This window comes from Rousettus aegyptiacus, unplaced genomic scaffold (genome assembly GCF_014176215.1).
Source record: "Rousettus aegyptiacus isolate mRouAeg1 unplaced genomic scaffold, mRouAeg1.p scaffold_m13_p_9, whole genome shotgun sequence".
In the NCBI taxonomy this organism is placed as follows: domain Eukaryota; kingdom Metazoa; phylum Chordata; class Mammalia; order Chiroptera; family Pteropodidae; genus Rousettus; species Rousettus aegyptiacus.
Window position 1 is genome coordinate 36778910 of NW_023416312.1, and position 24211 is coordinate 36803120.

Sequence of the window (24211 nt, forward strand, 5' to 3'; positions counted from 1 at the left end):
AAGAGCAAATCAGATTCTTTTTTATTCAATCATTATAAATATTGCATTGTTATCATATTTTCATTCAAGGTCACAGATGGGTAATAACAACTCCTAATTTATAGCAGCCCTGGTGGCTATTTCCTATCACTACTCCCATTTTCTCTCTTCTCCTTCTGTTTCTCTTACCACCTTCTTTTCAAAAACTCAGCTATTCTCAACAGAAAAAAAAGGTGACACCAGAGGTTTAGATAAATTTTATATATGGAGGGTTAGTTGGAGATGAGTTGTAAGGACATATATTAAACTTAAAAAATGTTGACAGCAAAAACAACACATACATAAATGCTGACTGAAAACAGTAATCACATTTAATTAAATATAATGTACCAACAAAAATCACATTACTGAATATTTTAAGATGTGGGAAATGCTCACAATATAATGCTAAAAGAGAAAAGAAAGGATACAGATCAGTATATATAATGTAGAAATTTTGTAGAAAACAGTCTATGTATAATCTTAGAAAATAGATACATCAAAATATTAATAAAAATAGTTATTCTCTATGACAGGGTATTAAGTGATTTATTTCTTTAATTTCATAATTCCTTCATAAATTAAGTATTCCTTTTATAATTAGGACATGATTTAGAAAGAGAAGACATTCTATCACAATTACTTGTAGGAATAAACACTGTAAAAACTCAAAAAGCCAAACAATTTATTTGATTGGAAATTGGAAGACAAAAAATTAGCAGATAAATTGAGCAGAATACACACACACACACACATACACACACACACACACACACACACACATATATATACATATATATGTTAAAAACTCACAAGTGGCATACTTGTTTATGGAAATTCCAATCTCTTAGCATGGGATCTGGTGCTCTGATATACATAAGCCACACTAAATTACAACAAATTCAAACAGCTTGGAAGGTAAAATTGGCTTACATGCAGCAATTGTATTTCAATAAATTGGATATTACCTGTCAAACAAGACTGATCAGAAGAAAAGAACCATTTTTTTCTAGAAGGTTAATTAAGACAATGCGATGGAGGCTCTCTCTTTAGATTCCTCACTTTCTCACTGATACTCAATTAAAAGAGAAATTAGCTCTAATTCTATTGTTCCCTTTGGGTGAGTTCATACACAATCTCAGGGGCCTCATTAATATATGTAAGATACAAGAAGATACAAATAAATGAGCACATATATGGTGTTCTTTGGTGAAGAATTAACTTTGTTAAAATGGCCATACTACCCAAAACAATCTATAGATTCAGTATGCTCTTTATCAAAATACCAATGATATTTTTCAGAGTACTAGAACAAATAACCCCAAAAGTTACATAAAACCACAACAGACCCTGAATAGCTACAGCAATCTTGAGAAAGAAGAGCAAAGTTGAAGGTATCACTGAGCTGCCCAATATCAAACTGTGCTACAAGTCTGTAGTAACAAAAGCAGCATGGTGCTGGCATAAAAACAGAAACACAGATCAATGGAACAGAATAGAGAGCCCCCAAATAAGCCCACACCTATATGGTCAATTAATCTATGACAAAAGAAGAAATAATATATAATGGGCTAAAGACAGTCTATTTACTAAATGGTGTTGGGAAAATTGTATAGATACATACAAAAAAATGAATCTGGACTCCCTTCTTACACCATATACAAAAATAAGCTCAAAATGGATTAAAGACTTAAATTTTAAGACCTGAAACCATAAAACTCCTAGAAGAAAATATAGGCAGTAACCTTTCTGATATTGTTAGTAATTTTTTTCTGATCTATTTCCTTCGGCAAGGGAAACAAAAGAAATATAAACAAATGGGACTACATCAAAGTAAAAGTTTTATACAGCAAAGGAAACCATCAGCAAACAAAAAGACAAGCTACTGAATGGGAGAAGATGTTTGCCAATGATACCGCAGATAAGGGGTTAATATCTAAAATTTATAAAGAACTCATACAATTCAACAACAAAAACGATCTAATTAAAAAATGGGCAGAGGACCTGAATAAATATTTCTACAAAGGGGATATACAGATGGCCAATTGACATATGTAAAGATGTTCAAAGTCACTAATCATCAGAAAAATGCAAAATAAAGCCACAATGTGATATCATTTCACACCTGTCAGGATGGCTATCATCAATACATCAACAAACAACAAATGTTGATGAGGATGTGGAGACAAAGGAACTCTCATACACTGTTGATGGGATTGCAACTTGGTACAGCCACACTGTAAAACAGTTTGGAGATTCCTCAAAAAATTAAAAATAGAACTACATTTTGACCCAGCAATTGCAATTCTGGATATTTATTCAAAAAACCCAAAACACTAGTTTGTAAAGATCTATGCATCCCTATGTTCACAGCAGCACTATTCACAACAGCCAAGATATGGAAGCAACTTAACTGCTCATCAATAGATGATTGGATAAAGAAGTTAGGGTACATATATACAATGGAATATTACTCAGCTATTAAAAACATGAAATCTTACCATTTTCAATGACATGGATGAACCTAGAGGTTATTATGCTAAGTGAAAAAATTAGACAAAGACAAATACCATATGATTTCACTTATATATGGAATCTAAAGAATAAAATAAATGAACAAACAAAATGAAAACAGGCTGATACAGAAAACAAACTGATAGTTGCCAAATGGGAGGGGGGTTGGGGAAGCTGAGTGAAAAAGGAGAAGTTATTAAGAAGTACAATTTGGTAACTACAATATAGTTACAGGGATGTGAATTATAACATAAGAAATATAGTCACTAATACTTTAATAACTATGTATAGTACCAGGTGAATACTAGCCTAATAGGGGGAATTGCTCCATAAATTATATGTCTAAACATTGTGCTGTACACCTGAAAGTAAAATAAAATAATATTGAATGTCAACTCTAATTGAAAAATAATTTTTAAAAAACCCTCAAAAAGAAAAGAAAGAGAAAGAAAGTATGCCAGTCTTACCTCATTGCCACATTACTTCCATCGATAACAACTGGCCTCAAATTGTCACTGTTATCTATTTCATCTTCAAGAGATAGTTCAGGGCTTGCAATCTCTCTGGAGCTGGGCCCTCGAGGTACTAACAGACTCAAGTTTACCTGCCCTTCTGAATCACCTTTGTTCCCAAGTCTGACAAGCTCTGCCAATACATCATTAATAAGTGATTCTGGGCCCAGCTTGTTCAACACTGATTGAATCTGTTCCTCTGCATAGCCCAGCTTTAGAGCGAAATCCATCTTGGCTTGGTATTCCTTTTCCAGGTCAAGCTTCCCATCCTGTAGAATGCTGCTCTGTGAGAAGCTTGGACAATCTAGGCATGGTGATCTACAGAGCTGGCGGTGTGGCTTGGAGGGGATCTCCTTTTTCCTCAACTGAACATCCCCAGGTTGGCAGCTATTGTTCTTGTTGTTGCCAGTCTTAAGGTTTATCTGTTCAGGGTCGCTCTCAGAGCTCATTCGCTCTTCAGAATCAGCATTGACCTGCTCCACGCTGCTCTGCTTAGGCTGCTGCTTCTCTTCCTTGGAGGCACTCTTCTTCATTTTTGGTGTCTCCACTTCAGCTGTGGCCGTCATCCCGTTCAGTGGGTCTAAGATCTAATCATCTCTTTTTCTTTTTAGCCTGCTTGGAATCCACATTCAGTGGCATTTCTTTGTGGTAAGATGTGGTGGTAGTGATGGTGCAAGAGTTTATCTGTTTGGTTTGGGTATGTTTAGATGTTACCAGTTCCTATAAATGAACACACATACCACAATATATTTAGTAAAATTCTAAAAAAGCATTTTAGAATACAGAAGTTTCTTCCTAAGAAACTACATGTTGTCTGACATTCTATTTTTCTGCTTAAAATGGTTGGACTCATTTTACATTAAAAATATAGACTCTCTAATTCTCTAATAATTGTAGACATAAGACCTTTATCAGTGGCAATACTACTGTAATCCCTCCCCCTCACACACACAAAATCACAACTAAAGTTAACTGTTTATTACAATTTTGAGAAAGAGAAACATGGCATTTCAACCAAGTGTGGGAATATATAGATCTTTAAAATGACTCTTACTTCCTGCCAGGTAAATTTTTCAGACCTCATATCAGATACTTCTTGCTAAAGCTGGGCTCCACTCCTGAAGAGCACAATCTCTATAGCACTACTCTTTGCAAAATATCAGGGACCTCATCTTCTTGAAAAATTGGAAAACCATTAAAATTGCTTCCAAGAGATTGAAGTAGGCTAAAAGGGTAACAAATAGAGAGGTGTGCTCTGGATAAAAGTATTTTGTGCACACTTACGAATTGTATCTGAAGCCTCTTTTATTTATTGTAATTGCATTTACTGTATCATAAAACAAAAGAAAAAACAACTCAACTTGCATGGAAAATCAGAACATTTTAAGAAGAATAATATTACAGAAGATAATCAGGGACAATTTTACTTCTAAACTTCTTCTCTTACCTAATTCATCTGTTCCTGCAGGTTCTAACCAAGCCAAAGTGTTTCCTTCAGTTTGAGCCTAAGTTTCCTCATATGTAAAATGAGGATATTGGTAGTTACTTCACAGAGTAGTATTACAATGAATAACTAAAGTGCTTAGAAAAATGAAGAGAGCATAGTTGTTTCTCAATACACGTAAAGTGTGCAACAGACACTACTAGGGGTTTGGTTTAAAAAAAAAGACTGTCAGGCAAGGCTGTGAGCACTGACAAGCTCTTCAGATAGCAGTTGTGCTTACTAATCTAAAATCAGGAAACATCATATGCACACAGAATTGACGAGTCAGAACTGACTTTAAGACAGCATGCGATAACTTCTTTAATCATTATATTACCACTTGTGACTTCAGAATTTTCTCGTAATGATTTTAGCCAACACATAGACACCGAGTTTGCTTTTGCTTCCCCATTAATCTTTGTTATTCAAATCTTAAAGACTATTTCGTTTATAAGTTCCACATTTACCATCTACCTTACATTTTCTTCTCGTCAAAATAATTTTGACGACATTGAGATTTCCAACTCTTGCATTTATTCAAAGATCCAAAGGCACTTAAAAACAACTGTTTATAATTTTATATTTATATTTTCTTGGCAAATGAGAGGTTCTGTAAAAGACACATTTGACTGCTCTTAGCTAGTGGACTATAGAATGTTTTTCTCCTTCTCTACTACCTGATTTTTGCTCTGTCCAAATTAGCATTTGTGTGAGTATCTTTGGCATGTTCACATAGACATACAATATCAAATTTAAACTCAGAGAAAATCCCATAACATAGAAAACCCTCATTAAAATTAGTAGTTATTATTATAAAATCTCCATACTCAATAACCAAAAGTAGAAGAGAAATAAATAAATTGGCAGACATAAACTTCGATTTACCATTCAAAGCCTTTTGCAATGAGATTCTTAAAAAAATGTTGATTGTTTTTCTAGGACCTATGTAGGTGTATAGATGTCATGTGTGTTTTTTTTGTGTGTGCTTGTTTAGTTTTGTTTTGTTTTACAATGCAAACTTCTTGAGCCAAAGATAGCAGAAATGTCTTTTTATTCAAAAGAACAGTCATTGAGTGCCAGACACTGCGATAAGCCCCAGGTCTAGGAAGAGAAACTAGAACTGATCCTGTCCTCAGAGAACTCACAAACTAATAGGAAATTGGCTAGAAGTGGCACTAGAAAGTGCTGAAACACCATTCTGTACAGAGTGATCATTTCAGTTATAGTCCAAAAGGAGCATTATTAATTACTATGTCAGAAAACAAGCATACAACAGGAATGTGCCAGGTAAACCTGATATATGGTTAGTTGGCCCCTCAAATTAATTGGAAATTTCCAATGGCATATAGAAGAGGAAATGTTCAATTCTGTCAGTAGAGTTGTAGATGAGGGTGGTAGTTGAAGAAATTAGGAAAGGATTTGAGAAGGATATAATATTCGAAGTCATTTTTCAACTTATTAATTACGTAAATAATTAACATTTACTTAGAGCCAACTATGTGCTAGGAAACATATTAGGGGCTGGGGGTATAAAAACAGACACGAACCCTGATTTCAAAGTGTTTATAGTGGTGGTGGTGACGAGTGGAGACAGATAGTAATCAAATACACATATAATTCACAATTACAGTCTGTGACAAGTGTTTAAGAAACAGAGGAAGACAAATACCACATTATTCCACTTATATGTGCAATAAAAAATGAGCAAAGAAAACAAAACAAAAATGGATTTATAGAAACAAAGAACAAACTAATGGTTGCCAGAAAGGAGGAGGGTAGGAGCATGGATGAAGGTGAAAGGGAATATAGTCGATATTGTGATAACTTTGCACAGTGACAGATAACTGGTTACTAGATTTAGTGTGGTGATCACATCGTAAGGTGTATGTATGTATGTACATATATACATATATATATATACATAAATATATATATATATATATATATTTAGAATCACTATGTTGTATACCTGAAATTGATATAATATTGTATGCTAAGTATAATTTTAAAAAGTATAGGGAGTTATAAGTTGAGGCTTAAAGGAAAGAGTAACAATTTTCTGGGCAAGGAAGAGGTTTTAAAATTATAAATATATGAAGATTAATATGATATTTTCCCTTAGTCAACAGCTCATGCCTAATATTACTGAGGAGTCCCTAGGGATAAATAAAAGCATTTAGGATGGCTAAAAGAAAATAGTTACTTTTGCCCAAAAAGGAAGTGAGTAGGGTAAAAGTTTCAAAGATGATGTTCTAGCAGCTACCTATGACAGGTGTTGAAAAGAGTTTCTTATCTTTCATTGTTATTGATTGAAAAAAATCACAAATGCATTACATACTGGCATACTTTGGAAAATCACATTAGTCAGATGAAATTATAAGAGTAGGTGCAATTTTTTAAAAGAGCTTTGTCAACAGAAAGCCTCATATTACATGTACAGAGTTTGCCTATAATTTCCTTAAGAATATGATTAAGCACATGATTACAAATTGCATTTAAATCTAAAAAGGCAAAGAAGCATTTGCAGGCAAAAGCTGTCAATAGTGACCTCAAGAAATTTACACACACACACACACACGCACGTGCGTGCGCGCGTGCACACAATTATTTTTCTTAACATTTAGACTGCTTAGTGTACTTTCTTCTTCCATCCCTCCTCCATCTTTCTATTAGGACATAGAATTCATTCATTTTGCATTTACACAGAACAATTTACCAAGATTACACTTCATGTTCTACTACAAACTCCACTTCATTTTCTTTTATTTTTTTTTAATGTTTTTTATTTTATTTTATTTTTTTTTATTTAGTTTCATAGTGAAAGCTCCATTGCGGACATGTCCCCTTTAAGAGGAACGTCTGTAGCTGCTGGGTGCAGCTGCTGCAGATTCTGTCCCACTCAGCCACTGGGGACTGGGCAATCTTGAGTCTTTGTTCCCTCCTGTCTCCTCCCATTGCAGGGTGATTTCTTATTTCTCTCTAGTTGTAGTGCTTCTGTTCATCTAGACTTTAGGTGACTGCTTGCAGTTTGCTCTGTCCTTCCATGACAACTTTGATGCAGTCTTAAAAGCAGATTGAACAGAGCCTCTATCATTTATGCCATTTTGCCCAATCTCTCCTAGAACTCTTTTTATCGTGCAAAACTAAAACTCTATACCCATTAAACAATAATTTCCTATCTTCCTCTTCCCCCAGACCCTGGAAACCAGCATTCTACTTTCTGTCTCAATTAATTTAACTGCTCTTGATACTGCATAATCATGTGATCATGCAGGATCTGTCATTTTGTGAATGGCTTGTTTCACTTAGGATAAGGTTCTCAAGCTTCATCCATGTTGTAGCATGTATCAAAATTTTCTTATTTTTTAAATTAATTTATTTTAATTATTTTCAAGTATACAGTACATTTCTCAGACATCTATGTAGTTCATAAAACAATCCCCCCAGTTGCTCCTTCCCTCCCCTGACCCTCCACCTAGCCAACATATTCATGCTAACTGCATTCCCTACACTGCGCTCACCATTCCTGTGACAATCCATCAGCTACTAATTTGTACTTCTTTAACCCCTCACCCATTCCCCCAGTCACAAAATTGCCCACTATATTTGTGAGTCTGTTCTTGATTAGTTTGTTCTTTTTATTCCTTAGATTCTGCATGTAAATGAAATCATGTAGTGTTTACCTTTCTTTGTCTGACTTACATACCTTCTAGGGCCATCAAAGCAATATATTTTCCCATCCCCTTACTTTTTATATATAGGAGTCTTGTTTTCTTATCCTTTCAGCCACTTTATCTTTTGGTTAGAGCCAAAATATGCTATACTATAGTGGTCCCCAACCATTTTGGCACCAGGGACTAGTGCTCTTATGAGAATCTAATGCCTGATGATTTGAAGTGGAGCTGAGGCTGTGATGCTAGTGCTGGGGAATAGCTGCAAATACAGATGAAGCTTTGTTTGCACATCCATCACTAACCTTCTGCTGTGAGGCCCAGTTCCTAACAGGCACAAAACTGGTTTTGGCCCAGGGTTTGGGGACTTCTGCATACAGCGCCCTATACAGAAGCAAAAAAATCTGGCCATGTCTACTGAGCCAAAATCATTGAAAGTGTTCAAAAAAGCCCAGTATCCATGTAGGACAGAGTCAATCCAGAAGATGCTAAGTCAAGAACAGAATAGTAAATTCTCAATTATTTACATGTAGTTAAGCCACTTTAGTATTGTGGAGTTGTTAAATCTCAATTTGTGCTCTGCGAAGGCATGTTTTAAGAGAGACTTAGGAACACCTAGTTAGACAACTGCTCTTCCCCTTCCCTTCTAGTATTTTTTTTCATAGTATGCATCCTCAAATAAAATATGCATGTAAAAATTATCTATTGTGTGGGATTTTTAGTGGGACCCTGATAATTGAGAAGTGACTACAGTTTCAGTCACAAGAATACTAAGCTCTTTTTTCATTTTCTATTCTTTGAACAGTACCATTGTTTTTAGAATTAGCTTTAAAGAGAACAAATCCAAATTTGTATTGTATCAAACCATCATATTTTACTTTAAAATGGAAAAATATAAAAGTTATTATGAAACTTTAGTAACAGTCATAAAATATGAACAATCATTTACATTCACATTGCATATTGGAGTTGCCTAAGTGCTTTCACATACACACTTTCAATCAACAGGGCCACATCATTTCCTACACAACCCAGATTTGGGTTGTTATGACTTACATAGTCTACTTTTAATTCCCTGTGTCAAGCACATCAGCTGAAGAAGTTACACAAATCCCAGGGAGAAACATAAAGTGTAAGCTTTCTCAATGCTTGGGAGTCAAATAGATTTGAAACCTTTACTGATTTTCAAAATGTAAAAGGTTCACTTGAAGGCAATCTGAGAAAGTCCAACTGTTTCCATTGTCATTTGTATTAAATAAATTATATACAGCACTTATATCATAAAAGGAATAAATACTTGCTTCACTGTTTCTTCAACATCCAATCACACCCACTTGTTCATGCACTTTTGAATTCTTTATAGGTAGTAACACTTAGCAAAGAAATAAATATAAGAAATAGCATATTTTCTATGATTTGTAAAAATGAGATTTCCCTCAATGAGAATATGATTTTCAGCTTGTCTACTGTCAATTTTTACACAACCCTTTAAAACAAATTTTGCTTTTTCTTTTTCTTTTTAAAATTTCTTGATCTTCAATGCATTTTCAATATGATGTGCGTCACAGCAAAAACTGTCACCACCATAAACAAGCACAACTGAGCTTATTTAAACTTTAGGATTTTGTTTCACGTATTTGTATGATTAGATGCCCTCAATTCTTGTCCCATGCTCCCATATCAAATGTTAAAGCTTTATAAAACACGTTTATAGTAAAATAATGGTCTGTTGATTTTCATCATTCATTCATCTTTCTAGGATTTCAAATACAATAGACACACAATGATTTAATTTCAAGACCCATTCTTAGGTTTTGAACTGGGGTTCATTTCCCTGCTACCTTCTATCACCATTTATCCCTTAGGAAGGATTGTCAATAGCATATCTAAAACACTTCATACTACATACACTCCGTTGTTCAAACTAATTAAAATCACACTGGTAAATATAACCTTAATTTATATTGGATTCAATCTGCCATACCAAAACAAACAAATAAACAAACAAAAAACATTTCTACTGCTCAACTTTCCAGAAGTTCAAGAAAGCTGTAAGTTAAATACTTACTAGTTTCTTTTTGCTATAAAAAGAAGGTCTGGAGAAAAATCACTTGAAATTTATGTGGGAAAGCTATATCATACACTACAGAGATAATCTCTGTTAGAGAAACTGTGTAGTAAATGTGTGTTCTCTGGTCACTAGGGATGGCTGAGGAGCTGTTATTAAAATGGCTTCTCTAGAGAACACACAAACACACATACTTTTCAACTCATTGCTGAAGTTTCTTATCTCTCTTTTGCTCTCTTATCCACTCTCCCCTTTTCTCGCCTTCCTCTCCATTCTCTCTTTTCCTCTCTGTGCCACATACTCCCAACTCTAAGACTCTTTTGGTCAAAAGCTGTAGGAAAATGTGGCTATGTCATTCTATGCTTCCAGTAAATTGAAAAAAAAAATAAATAATGGTGTTTTGTGACTTTAACAGCAAGGAACATATCTTGAGCATCTCATTCAGTTAATAATACTGAGCATGATCTTTCTTGATTCTCTCCAATTTTATTGCTTTGAATAATGAGTGGAATAGAGTATACCTTAGTTTCTTTCTTCGTATTAAATTATTAGACTAAAATAAGAAAAAAACTCAATGATCAGGACAATTCTGAGGAGCAGCTGCAGTATTGCAGCTATAATGCCATCAGCTTCAGTCTGCTTAGCTCCAAAATCTCTAAAAATAATTCCAAACTGTATTGGGAGACAAATGGGGATAGAAGGGAAAGGGGAAGCAGAACAGTGTTAGAGGTTATTAGAGTCTCATAAGCCTTAATTTTCCTTTTTTAAACCAACACATTGTTTTCACTTCCTCAGACAGTTATGTGTTGTTGTTTTTCTAGCAGCTGCTCTATTCTAACTCAGTAGCACTGCACTTCTGCAGCCAGTGAAGTTCATAAGAAACAGTTAAAAATATTTCAGGATTTAAGAATAAGGAATGCTTGATAATGCGATATATGTTATACTAAATAATATGTCAACCTTGTTATGCCACAGGCACTCTCCTGGCAATTCCATGAGTCCAGGGTGTTGGTAAGCCTTGAAGGTTTCAAACAGGACTAAGGGAGACAAATATAGTGAGAAGCCTGCCTTTGGAATTGGAGTCAGGACATATGGGTTCAAAACATCCTTGTATCATTTACAAGAGCTGTGTGACTTTATGCAGTCATCTCACCTATGAGTCTATTTTCTCATCTGAAAAATGGGGATATTCATCTGTTGCTGAGAGGAATGGTGTGAGGACCAAACAACAACATGTAGGTTGAAAGTATATTATAAACTGTGAAATTATATAAATGTAAGATACTATTGCTATTGGTTACAGTAGAAAGTTGTGTGAATCACTTAATAATAAGCAGTGACAGCTATAGTAGAATGAGAGTCAGGAGACTCAAGTGTTAGTCCCAATTCTGTTGTGATTCTAATTGTGTGAGCTTGGACAAATTATAATACCTCTCTAAGCCATAGTTTCTTCATTTGTAAATTGAGAACAATGATGGCATCTACTTCATAAGTGTTTGTAAAGATTAAGTGCAAAACAGGTGTGAAAGCTATTTATAAACTGTAAAGTTCTATGCCAGTTGTCCATCTAACCTGTTTTCATACTTCCAGACTTGGTAGGTTGCTTCACCATGAACTATACTGTTGAAGAATGATGTCAAACTAGTATTCCCTTGGGCTTGCATTATTATTGTCTTATCTAAACATTATCACTAGGAGGATATCCGAAAGCTACTCTTCCACATTATAAAATCACTGTGCCAACTTGGATTTTTAAGTTAAAAAGTTCTATTTTTTTAATGAGATAATTTTTATTTTCATACTGTGTCATTGAATGTAGATGCAGCACATCTCAACCCGCATTTGACATATTCCTTTTTTTTAATTATTTTTTATTATGGTGACATTGATTAACAAAATCCAATAAGTTACAAGTGCACAATTCAACAGTAAGTCATATATATATATATATATACACACATACATACACACACACACATATATATGTATATATATATTGATATTGATATATTGATATATTGCATTGTGTGCTCACCACTCATAGTTAGATTTCAGTCACCACGTATTTGACCCCTTTTTATTCCATCTTCTCCCCATGTTCCCCACTTCTCTCTGAACCACTAGTCCACTGTCCCCGTCTACGAGTCTCTATTTGTAATGTTTGTTTGTTGCTTTTATATTTATATCCCACATATGACTGATATGCGGTTTTCAACTTTTTCTGTCTGGTTTATTTCGCTTGGCATGATTATCTCAAAGGCCATGTTGTCACAAATGACAATATTTCATCTCTTCTTATGGCTGAGTAATGGTCCATTGCATATATGTACCACTGGTTCTTTATCCAATTATTTATTGTAGGACACTTCAGTTGCTTCCATGTCCTGGCCATGGTGAATAATGCTGCTATGAACATCAGTGTGCAAATATCTTTTGGGATAAATGTTTTCAAGTCTTTTGGGTAAATACTCAGTAGAGGGATTGCTGGATCATATGGTAGATCAATTCTTAGTTTATTGAGGAACATCACACTGTTATCCATAGTGGCTGTACCAACCTGCAGTCTCACCAGCAGTCTATGAGGGTTCCTTTTCCTCCACATCCTCTTCAACACTTCTTACTAATGTCCTATTGATAACAACTATTCTAACAGGTGTGAGATTGTATCTCATTATGGTTTTGATTTGCATTTCCCTAATGGCTAGTGAGGTTGTGCATCCTTTTTATGTTTGTTGGCCATTTGTATATCTTCTTGGGAGAAGTGTATGTTCACACTCTCTGCCCATTTTTAAATTGGATTTTTTTGTTGTTATTGAGTTGTAGAGTTCTTTGTATATTTTCAATATTAGGCCCTTATCGGACCAAAACTTTTGGGACGCAGTAAAAGTGGTATTAAGAGGAAAGTTCCTATCGTTACAAGCCTATCTCAAAAAACAAGAATGAGGCCAAAAAGTTCTAATTTTTCACTCTTTCTCTGCATAATACATGCCCAGTACTGCTCCAAGTACTGAGGGTTCTAAAACAAATATGACAAGTCCCTATATGGTACTCACATTCTATTAGGTGAGGCAAACATGTAATCAAATAGTTACAGAACAGTGTAATATTCCTTCATAACATTGTTTATATGTGCTAAGGGAATACCAAGAATGAAATAAGTAATTATTTTATTCAAAGTGAAGAAAGTAAGATTTGAGCTAGCTCTGAGGGTTCATCAGGGAAAGGATAAGAAAATTGTAGAAAACATGCTGGCTAGATGGAGTAACATAAAAAAGGGCATTAAGGTGTGAAAGACCACAGCGGGGTCAAGAATACTTAGTAAAGCTCTCTACACTCAGGATTCTCTCCCCTCTACTTCTCCTGCTTACACTCCGTCCCTCATTTGTTACAAATCTGTCTCTCTCCTCTACTAGACTGTGAGCTCTACTGAAGGCAAGAGTTCACATTCATGTTTGTATCTCTGCTTTCCCCAATCCCAACGTTTGTACAATGCTATGTACATGGTAAGTTTTTAATAAATATTTTATTAAATATTTTCTCTTTGTACTGTTGTAGCTACTGACATATTTTAAAATGCCTGCTATCAAGTTCAGCTGATCAAAGATATTTAAAAAATCATTATATCAGTTACATATAGCCCTAACTTTTACCTAAATGATGATGAGTTGGGTTAAAATGATTTCTTGTGAGTTACTTATTATCTATGGGTGATTTCCTTAAAAAAATCTGTCTATAATTGACTTTGTGTTTCAGTCAACATTAAACATTTTCCCATTTGCCCCAAAATAACTCATGGATTACAGTCCTAAACTTTCCTCCAAAGTTTGCCTAGAAATATCTCGCTTTTATTATTATTATTGCATTGCTAATATATCAATAGTCTTTAGGAACAAATCACATCATTCTATTTATACATTCTGTTTTTAATAGTGGTATTTCTACTTAAAAAATATAATAATTCTCAATTGCTGAAAATATCAAATTCTAGAAAATGTAGCATTCCTACCTATGATGTTAACATCATTCTCAAACAGTTGTTAGCTGAAGATTCATTTGATGAATCCAATTTATGTATACATTTCTGTTACATTAAGTTTAGAGATAAGTTCTGTTTAGAAATAACTCCAAAAACAGTTTTTATGTTTTATTTTCACATTGAAAACCGGTTAGATTTGCTTCAGCCTCAAATAACATGTTTATGTAAAATTATATTAATGCTGGCAGTGAGCTTCATTTTATTTTCTAAATGGGAAATGAGTTAAAAAAATAATGAAAACACTGCAAAGAAATAGCTCTCCAAATACCTTAAAGTTCATTTAATTACCTTTATGCTATGAAATTTTTTGATAGCTACATAACTTTAAATACTAGCTATAGATGATGTCAGCAGAAATTATACAGAAAAGACTTTCAAAAACCTGCTTGTCAATATAAATAATATAAACAATAAAAAAATGTTAAAGTTAACTTTTCCAGAATTCTGGAAATTAGTCAAAGACTTGTAATAATCCAAGGAGTGTTTATTCAAAAACAAAAACAAAACACAAACGTAAAAACAACAAATTAATGACTGACCCTTCATAAGAACAGAAAATGTTGTGGCATTTTGATTTGCCCTATTCCCATCTCCCTCCTCATATCCATGTGGCCTTGAAAGCCAACAGCTCACACTCGCAGTAGCCATGAGATCCAGCAACTCAGAAGCCAATAGAGCGATCAGAATGAGTTTGAAGCTCCTCCAAAGTCCCATCCCCATTGAACTATCATTATGTGATCTGTCTTGAAGTTCCTTAGAAAATTTGAATCACAGTGATTGTCTTTATTTGACTTGACTTAGAGCTAGAGCATGGTGAACAAATATTTCCCCAGGGATGTTTATCAATAACAATTAGAGACACTCGTTCAACATGCCTTATGTCATAACAACAGTTGGGGTAAACAAGAAGCCGAGTAAAACTCTTGTAGGGAAAAGCTGGGAACTAGATGTCCATAGGAGACATCAAAAAGATCCCAAGTATTTATGGGAATCTAGAAGAACATGTACATGTGCAGGGATGTGAATGTGTTCAGAAACAATCTGTAAAACCCCTAATCTCTCACGTTTGGCTGACTTTAAGGCTCTGGGCAGCAGGTAGTAAAGGCTAAAGCAAAATTATCAAATGTCTCCTAGACTGTTGAAAGTGTGTCTCAACATGCACACAAAGTCCCTTGGAAAAGGGAGGGAAACTTATTGGTTCAAGGAATTTAAGAAAATCTTTGTTAAACCATTAGCTGATAACTAAGCTATTTCAAGCAGAGACCTTAGTGTTCACCCACAACAAAGTATACAAACTTTATGGAACTACTTCAGAAGTCACTAAATAACTACAACAATATACCTTAGAGAGAGGACAGAATCTGATTATCTTATTTAAAGTGTCTAGTTTTCAGTAAAATTTATGAGACATGCAAAGAAACAAAAAGCACGGCACAGGTGATGCCAACAGTATAATATAATAGGGGGTGCCCTGCTTGCATCTCCTCTCAGCAATAATAATTTGACAGTTATCCATGAACAAAAGTGCTTTGTGGGAGCTTTGGGATTCAGATAGGTGATTGTGAAAACTCTGTAGAGCCCAAGACCAATGATGTCCATTTTGAGAAAGCAGATCCATATCCAAGTGGCTGGCTCACCAACTATGGTCCTAGCTACAGACCTGGAAACAGTTCCATCTCCCTATGAACTCAGCTAAAGCCCTATTAGTCCTTGGTCATGCCACAAGTACCATACAACTGTCCTTAAGAAATGAAGGACAAACAAAAGCTGAGAGCGTTCATCATAAGTAGACCTGCCTTACAAGAAATACAAAGCGAATTCTTCAAGTTGAAGTGAAAGGACATAAAATAACAACATAAAAAGTATGAAAGTATAAAACTCACTGGTAAAGGTAAATGTATAATCAAATTCAGAATACTCTAATACTATAATGACTATAATGATGGTGCATCAATCACCTTTTATTTCCAGTATAAATGTTAAAAGTCCATAGTATTAAAATAATTATAACAATTTTTAATGGATGCAAAATAAAGAAAGGAATGAAAGCATATTAATACAAAAAGTAAATTACAATGGAAGGCATTGAGAATGGAAGAAATAAAATAAAAACTACAGAAGAGTTAGGAAGTAATAAAAAATGACAATATTAAGTTTTTAATCTATCAATAATTACTTTAAATCGATTATATTCTCCAATCGAAAGACATGTAGTGGCTAAATAGATATAAAAACAACATCCGACAATGTGCTGCCTACAAGAGACTCATTTAAGGACAAACATAGACTGAAAGTGAAGAGATAGAAAAAATATATTCCATTAAAAAAAAGAGAGCAGGAGTGGCTATACTGAGATAAGACAGATTTTTAGTCAAAATTGGTCACAAGAGAAAAAGAATATTACTGTATAATGAAAAAGGCATCAATTAATCAAGAAGATATAACTATTTTAAATATATGTATGTACCTAACATTGTAGTAAGTAAATACCAAAAGCAAAAATAAGCAACCGAAGAGAGAAATAGGCAGCAATACAATAATAATTGGGGATTTCAGTACTGCATATTCAACATTGGATGGATTACAGTAGTTCCCCCTCATCTGCGATTTCACTTTTTGTGGTTTCAGTTACCTGCAGTCAACCACAGTACAAAAATATTAAATGAGAAATTCCATAAATAAAAAATTCCTAAGTTTTAAGTTGCATGCTATTCTGAGTAGTGTGATGAAATATCATGCCATCTCATTCCATCCTGCTCAGGACATGAATCATCCCTTTGTCCAGTGTATTCAAGCTTTATATGCTACCTGCCCATTAGTCACTTAGTAGCCATCTCAATTTTCAGATTGACTGTTGCTGTATCACAGTACTAGTGTTCAAGTAATCTTTTACTTAATAATAACCCCAAAGCACAAAAGAAGCACTGTTGGCAATTCAGATATGCCAAAGAAAAGCCATAAAATGCTTCCAATAAGTGAAAAGGTGATTATAGTACAATGAGATAGTTTTAGAGAGAGAGACCACATTGATATAACTTTTATTACAGTGTATTGCTATAACTGTTCTATTATTTGTTATTGTTGTTAATCTCTACTGTGCCTGATTTATAAATTAACTATTGGAAATATGTATATATGGGAAAAAGCATCATGTGTATAGGGTTCAGTACTGTCCATGGTTTCAGGCATCCACTGGGAGTCTTGGAACATATCCCTCACAGATAAGAGTGGACTACTGTGTATAGTCAGCAAATCATTATGGAAACAGTGGATTTGAATAACACTATAGATTAAAAATACCTAACAGATATATATATATATATATATATATATATATATATATATATATATATATAACATTCCATCCTAAGGAAATGGAATACACATTCTTCTCAAGTACACATGAAACATTCTCAAAGATAAATCATATTTTGGGTCACAAAGCAATTCTTAACAATTTTAAGGAGATGGAGATCATATCAAATATGTTTTCTGACCACAGTGGTATAAAACAAGACAAGAATAACAAGAAGCAAATTTGAAAAATTCACAAATGTGGCAATTAGACAAAACACTTGAAAAATCAATAGGTCAAAGGATAAATCAAAAGGGAGATCAGAAAGTATCTGAGAGAAAGAAAAATAGAAAAATAACATGCCAAACTTATAGGACACAGCAAACGCAATTTTACGAGGAAACTTTATAGAGATAAATCAAGAAAAAACTCTTAAACAGATGAGCTAATTTTACAACTCAACAAACTAGAAAAAAAATAACAGAGCCTAACATTAGCAGAAAGGGGGAAATAATAAAGATTAAAACATAAATAAATTATATAGACTAAAAAGATGATAGAAATAGAGTCAGAATGGTGAAGTAGGTTAATGTGGTACTTCCCTCCCCTCATGACCGCATTAAAATTACAACTACAAAATTAAACTACAGAATAACCATCATTGAGAATTGCCTGAAGTCTAACTGAACAGAAATCCTACAATGAAAGACATACAGAAGAATCAAACTTGAGACTTGTAGGAGGGGCAGAGATGAAGAACAAGTTGGTCACATATCCTCATGTGCTGGTTAAACACATGTCTTGGCTGCAGAGGTCCCCCTAGAGGAACAAGGAGTCTCAAGCCCATACCAGGCCCCCTAGCCCAAGGTTCCAGGGCTGGGATGAGAAGGCCCCATAGTTTCCAGGTGTGAAAACCAGTGGAAATTGTGGCTGAGTGAGATGGAGGGCTGTTGGAGTCCCAGACATTTAAAAGGCCTGTGCATGGAATTACTAATGGACTTACTCACTCCGAGCTCCAGTTCTGGAGCACTGGCTCAAAAGGTACCAGGGACATGCAGGGAGGAACTGAATTGTTTGGCTTCAAGGTAATGACGGGAGAGCAGCTTTCTCCCAGACAGAAATGCTGACAGAGTCCATTGTTTCTTTGTTGAGCCCTACCCCCTCCCAGCATGAAGACACAGCCAGCTGCTATACCTGAGTCTCCATCCACCGGGATAACATCCCTTACCCTGTCCTGGAGATTCCCTGAGACCTTGCCTCTTCCAAACTGTGGGCCTACCCAAGATGATTCCATTAGATTTTCCATCCAAATGGCTTGTTTTGGCTCATGCTGCAGACTTTCGTAAACTCTCTCCAAGATTCATAAAACCCAAACAAACAGCATCTTGCCTCAGCATGCCTTATATCTCTTGCTGAGCAGCCCCAAGCCTGGTACTATCTGCAGCTGGCCTCAGTTTGTGGTTTGGCCTTTGAGGAACTTCCAAGCCTAGTGCAAGGTGTAGCCATCTGTTGATTACTTGGTGACTCATGCCAGGCGGCCCCAGGCAGGACACAGGCTGCAGGTAAACATGGCTTGCAGTGGGGCCCCTCCTAGGAGATCCCAGGGCTAGTTCACTCAGTGGCCGGCTTTGGACTGAGTTGGAGCTCTACCCATGGAGACATTTGAGGATGACATACCCAAAGGGAAGATTAGGCTAGCATCAGAGGCTCGCTAAAGCAAATCTTGCTTCACAGGGTCAGCCTCTGCACAACAGCTTCTCTACTGTAGTCATCGGCTAATCCTCACAACCAATCTGCTCAACAGTCAATCCTTCTCATTGATATGCAAACAGCAAACAAGGCTCAACCATAACAGGAGGGTACACACAACTCATACAAGCAATGCACTTGGAGTACCCAGCTCAGGTAACCAGGATGAGTGTACCACTGGACCCTACAAGACAAGTACTACATAAGGCCACTCTACTAAGACTGAAAGATCTAACAGCCCTATTGTAATGGCTGAAAAATGACTGCTAGAAATTTATTACTTGCAGGAAAATTACTACTTGGCTATGCCCATGGGAACATGGCTATGTCCATGGGAACATAGGCTGTCACCCATAGGAACCTAACATTCTAACAATAAGCTTTCTGCTTCTGTACCCCTACTTACGCACTTGACCTCTGAGTTGACAAGTAGTGAACAGAAGAAAGATAGACCTTTGCGTTTAGACAGAATGAAGAATGGGATTTTAGGCTTAAAACCCCTGTACCTCTACATTTTGCTGCTGCTTAATTTGGGGTCTGCGTACCCCTGGCAGAACCAGCTGGCTGAATAAAGAGTGTTTCCTATAACTCACTGAGTTCCAGTGGTCTGCATGTCTTTCGGGGGCTGGCAGCTACAACACTACTTAATAAATAGAAAGAAACAAAGGGAAGCAGCCAAAATGGGTAAGAAAAGAAACATGTTCCTCATGAAAGAACAGAACAAAGCTCCAGAAAAAGAACCAAAGTGGAGATAAACAATCTACCAGATGCAATTACTTTAAATGAAAATGAATTAAATGCTCCAATTAAAAGATAGGGTGGCTAAATGGATAAGAAAACAAGATCTTTACATAGGCTACCTACAAGAGACTCACTTCAGATTAAGACATACACAGACTGAAAGTAAAGGGATAGGAAAAGTTATTTCATGGAAATGGAAACAAACAAGCAAGCAAACAAATAAGCAGCTATGATAGCAATACTTATACCAGACGAAATAGACTTTAAATCAGAGAAAGACCAATGCCATATGATTTCACTTACACGTGGAATCTAAAGAACAAAATAAAAAAAATAAAAAATAAAAAAGAAACAAACTCATAGCTATGAAGAACATTTTATTGGTTGCCAGATGGGAGGTGAATTGGTGAGAGTTGGTGAAAAAGGATAAGGGATTAAAAAGTACAAGTTGTTAGTTACAAAATAGTCATGGGGATATAAAGTATAGCATAAAGAATATAGTCAATAATATTGTAATAATTATGTATGATTTCAGATGGATACTAGATTTATCAGGGTGATCACTTCATAAGTTATATAAATATCTAATAACCATTTTTTACACTTGAAATTAACATTATATTGTAAGCAAACTGCAATTGAAAAATAAAAAATTATTAAAAAGTTTACAAAAATTCCCAGAAAGAAAAATCAACTCAGACAGTTGCACTGGTAAATACTACCAAATGTTTTAAGGCCTCTTTCAAAAAAAATAGAATAAGAGAAAAGACTTCCCACATATGGAACAAGTATTATCCTGATACCAAAACCAAACCAGATATCACAAGAAAAGGAAACCACAGACCAATATACTTTATGAATACAGATGCAAAAATTCTCAAGAAAATACCAACAAAACCAATCCAAGAGCATAAAAAAATTACACATCACAATCACATAGAAATCAACTCAGGAATGTAAGGTTGGTTGAACATACGAAAATCAATCAATATAATACACCATGTTGATCAGATAAAAAACAGGGAGATTTCAATAAACATAGAAAAAGAATCTGATAAAATTCAACAATCTTTTATGGTTAAATTAAATAACAAAGTAGGAATAGAAGAAATGTTTCTAAACTTGACAAAGGGCATTTAAGGAAAGCCCACAGCTGACATTAAACTTAATGGCAATAGACTGTAAACTTTTTCCTAAGACCAGGAACAAAACGAGTATGAATACTCTTGCTAATTCTATTCAACATTAATATTAATGTTATAGCCAACACATTTAAGCAAAAAAAAAAATAATGTGTAAAAATATTTCCATTTACAGATAATATATTTTATGAAAAAGATTCTAAGGAACTCAAAATAAATTATTAGAATTAATAAATTAATTTAACAATGTTGTAGAAAACAAAGATCAGTATACAAAAATTAATTATATTTTCATACACAAGAAGTAAACAATCTTAAAATGAAATTAAGAAAATTCTATTTATAATAACTTCAAAAATACTTAGCAAAAAATTTAACAAGTGTGTGCAAAATTTGGGAACTGAAAATAAAAAAAACCTCATTAAAAATGAAAGACCTACAGAAATGAAGACACCCTATGTTCATGGAATGGAAGACAGTATTGTTAAGATGGTGATACTACCCACAAATGATTTACAGATTCACTGCAATTTTTATCAAAATCGTGGAGCATTTTTTTTGCAGAAACTGACCAGCTGATCCTTAAAATTACATGAAAATGCAAATCTGAATAGTCAAAATAATCTAAAAAGGAACAAAGTTGGAGGACTATTACTACAAAGTCTTAATTACCTTACTAGCCAAGAAACTGAGAAATTAACTTCTCTGAGTTTCAATTTTATGGTTATTTTTGCTTTGTTCATTTTTTAAAACATTTAATTGAGTTATGTATCATTATTACCATATTGCAGAATCTAACTATGACTATATATTTACTATTACCATTGAGATTTATACTATTTTTGTGTGTTTTTATGATGTTAATTAGCATTGCTTTCCTTCTGCTCAAAGAACTACCTTCAGCATTCTTTGTAAGGCAGATTTGGTGCTAACAAATTCCTCAAGATTCGTTTGTTCAAGAAAGTCTATTTCTTCTTTTTTTTCTGAAGGACAGCTTCGCTTTGTATAGAATTCCTGATTGACAGTTGTTTTCTTTCATAGTTTGAATGTCATCTCTTTCTCTCCTGGTCAAGTTTCTGTTGAGAAATTTGCCTATAGTCTTATGAGGGTTCCCTTGTATGTAACTTTTCTCTTTTCTCTTGCTGCTCTTAAAATTCTTTCTCTACTTTGACTTTTGAAAATTTAATTGTAATGCAACTTGGTTTAGCTCTGTTTGAGTTCTACCAATTTGGGGTCCTTTGGATCTCATGAGTCTGATTGTCTAATTTTCATCCCCAGATATTGGCAGTTTTTATTTATTATTGCTTTAAGTATGCTTTCTATCCCTTTCTCTTTATCTTCTCCTTCTGGAATTCTCATAAGGCAAATATTTCTTCTTTGTATTTTGTCCCATAATTCCTATAGGCTTTCTTCACTCTTTTTCTTTTATTTTTTTCTTTTTGCTCCTCTGACTGGATAATTTCCAATGCCCTATCCTCTGAGGTGTTTATTATTTCTTCTGCTTGGTTGTATGTTTTTGAAACTCTATTGAATTCTTCAGTTCAGTTATTGTATTTTTCAGCTTTAGAATTTGTTTTTTATTTATGGTTGCTATTTTGATATCAAACCTTTAATTTTCTTCATGTATCGTTTCCTTAATTTTGTTTAGTTGTCTGTATGTGTTTTTTGGAGTTTACTAAACTTCCTTAAAAGGATTATTCTGAATTCTTAATCTGACAATTCATAGATCTCCATTTTTTAAGGTCAATTATTGGAGCTTTATTAGTTTCCTTTGGTGGTGTCTTTCATATTAACTATTTTTTGATCCTTGATTCCTTTGGTTGGTATCTGCACACTTGAGTAATGGGACTCTTTTTTCCAGACTCAACAGGTTTGCTTTATCAGAGACATTTCTTCACCAGCCAGCTCAGTTTGCGTTCCTGTGTGTGTCTGTTGGTAATGTCTTTGGGCAGGTAGAGCCTACTATTATTATCTATATTTGAGTCAAACAACTTTTTGAGCTTTGAGGACAAGGATAAGGAGTGTCATTGGCTGAGAACAATCGGATAGAACTGCTGGCTTGGTTCCAAGGTTGCCTGAATTCTCTGCTCAGGCTTACAGAATAGCCAAGACTGGGCACCGTATTCAGTAATAGATAGGCTATTAATTAGCTTTCTAAGTGTCACTGTTCATATGACTGTTAAATGGATGACACAGCTTCCCCTGTGCTCTAACTAGGATCGCTGGTTGGACAGGCTGAAGATTGTACTCAACACTGGGCAAAGCTGTGAATTAGATTCCTTACCTGGCCATAGCAAAAGCAGCAGCTCTAAAAGTGGTAAATCTCTTTGTTTATTGTCTTAACTCAAGATAACCCACTTCCCAAGATGACCCACTTCCTGAGCTGACCTACTTCTCTGGCCCCTGGCTAAATAGGGCCATTGGCTTTGCTCTGCAAACTATTAGGTCTGTTTTCCCTTCCCTTGGATCAAAGACCACTTGGCTGCCTAGTTTATAGGAGTTTTCTCTAGCCCTTATTGTCAGATGGAACTAGAAGACTCTTTCCAAAGCAGGTGGGGCTATGTCTCAGCCCTCTTGCCTATAAGGGATAAGAGGGGATGCTCCAGGCTACTATCAATTTCCCAAACATACTTACCAGTTGGGAGGGGCTGTGAGCTACCCCCAACCTTGGTTATGATTTAATCTCCTTATTTGTGCATAACTGGGAAGCCTCCATGCCTGATACTTGCTTTGCTCTAGGGTAATCAGTTCTACCCACACACTTCTAGGATTGAGCACCACTGAACCAAACAACTTCAAGGAGTTGTCACCAATCCTTCTGGTCAAAGGGGCCTGAAAGGCACCCTCCACAGTGAGTGGTGCTATCACTCAGCACTTTTCCTGGGTGTGGGCAAACCAGGCTCTAGAGTCAGAAAAACTCATTTGAGGATATGAATCAGGCAGATCTGTGCCCCCACCAAGTTTCCTAATCAGAGTGTGCCC

The 24211-nt window shown here is 35.0% G+C and overlaps 1 protein-coding gene across 16 annotated transcripts in view; it reads right to left on the minus strand.

Moving 5' to 3' along the window:
- Window positions 1-24211, minus strand: part of ZC3H12B (zinc finger CCCH-type containing 12B) — a 335593-nt gene that overhangs the window by 17436 nt on the left and 293946 nt on the right. For all 16 annotated transcript variants that reach the window (XM_036226362.1, XM_036226367.1, XM_036226359.1 and 13 more), the window contains one exon: window positions 3000-3764. In XM_036226362.1, the coding sequence (XP_036082255.1) occupies window positions 3000-3610 (611 nt within the window). In that variant the 5' untranslated portion in view covers window positions 3611-3764. The remainder of the gene's footprint in view (window positions 1-2999; window positions 3765-24211) is intronic.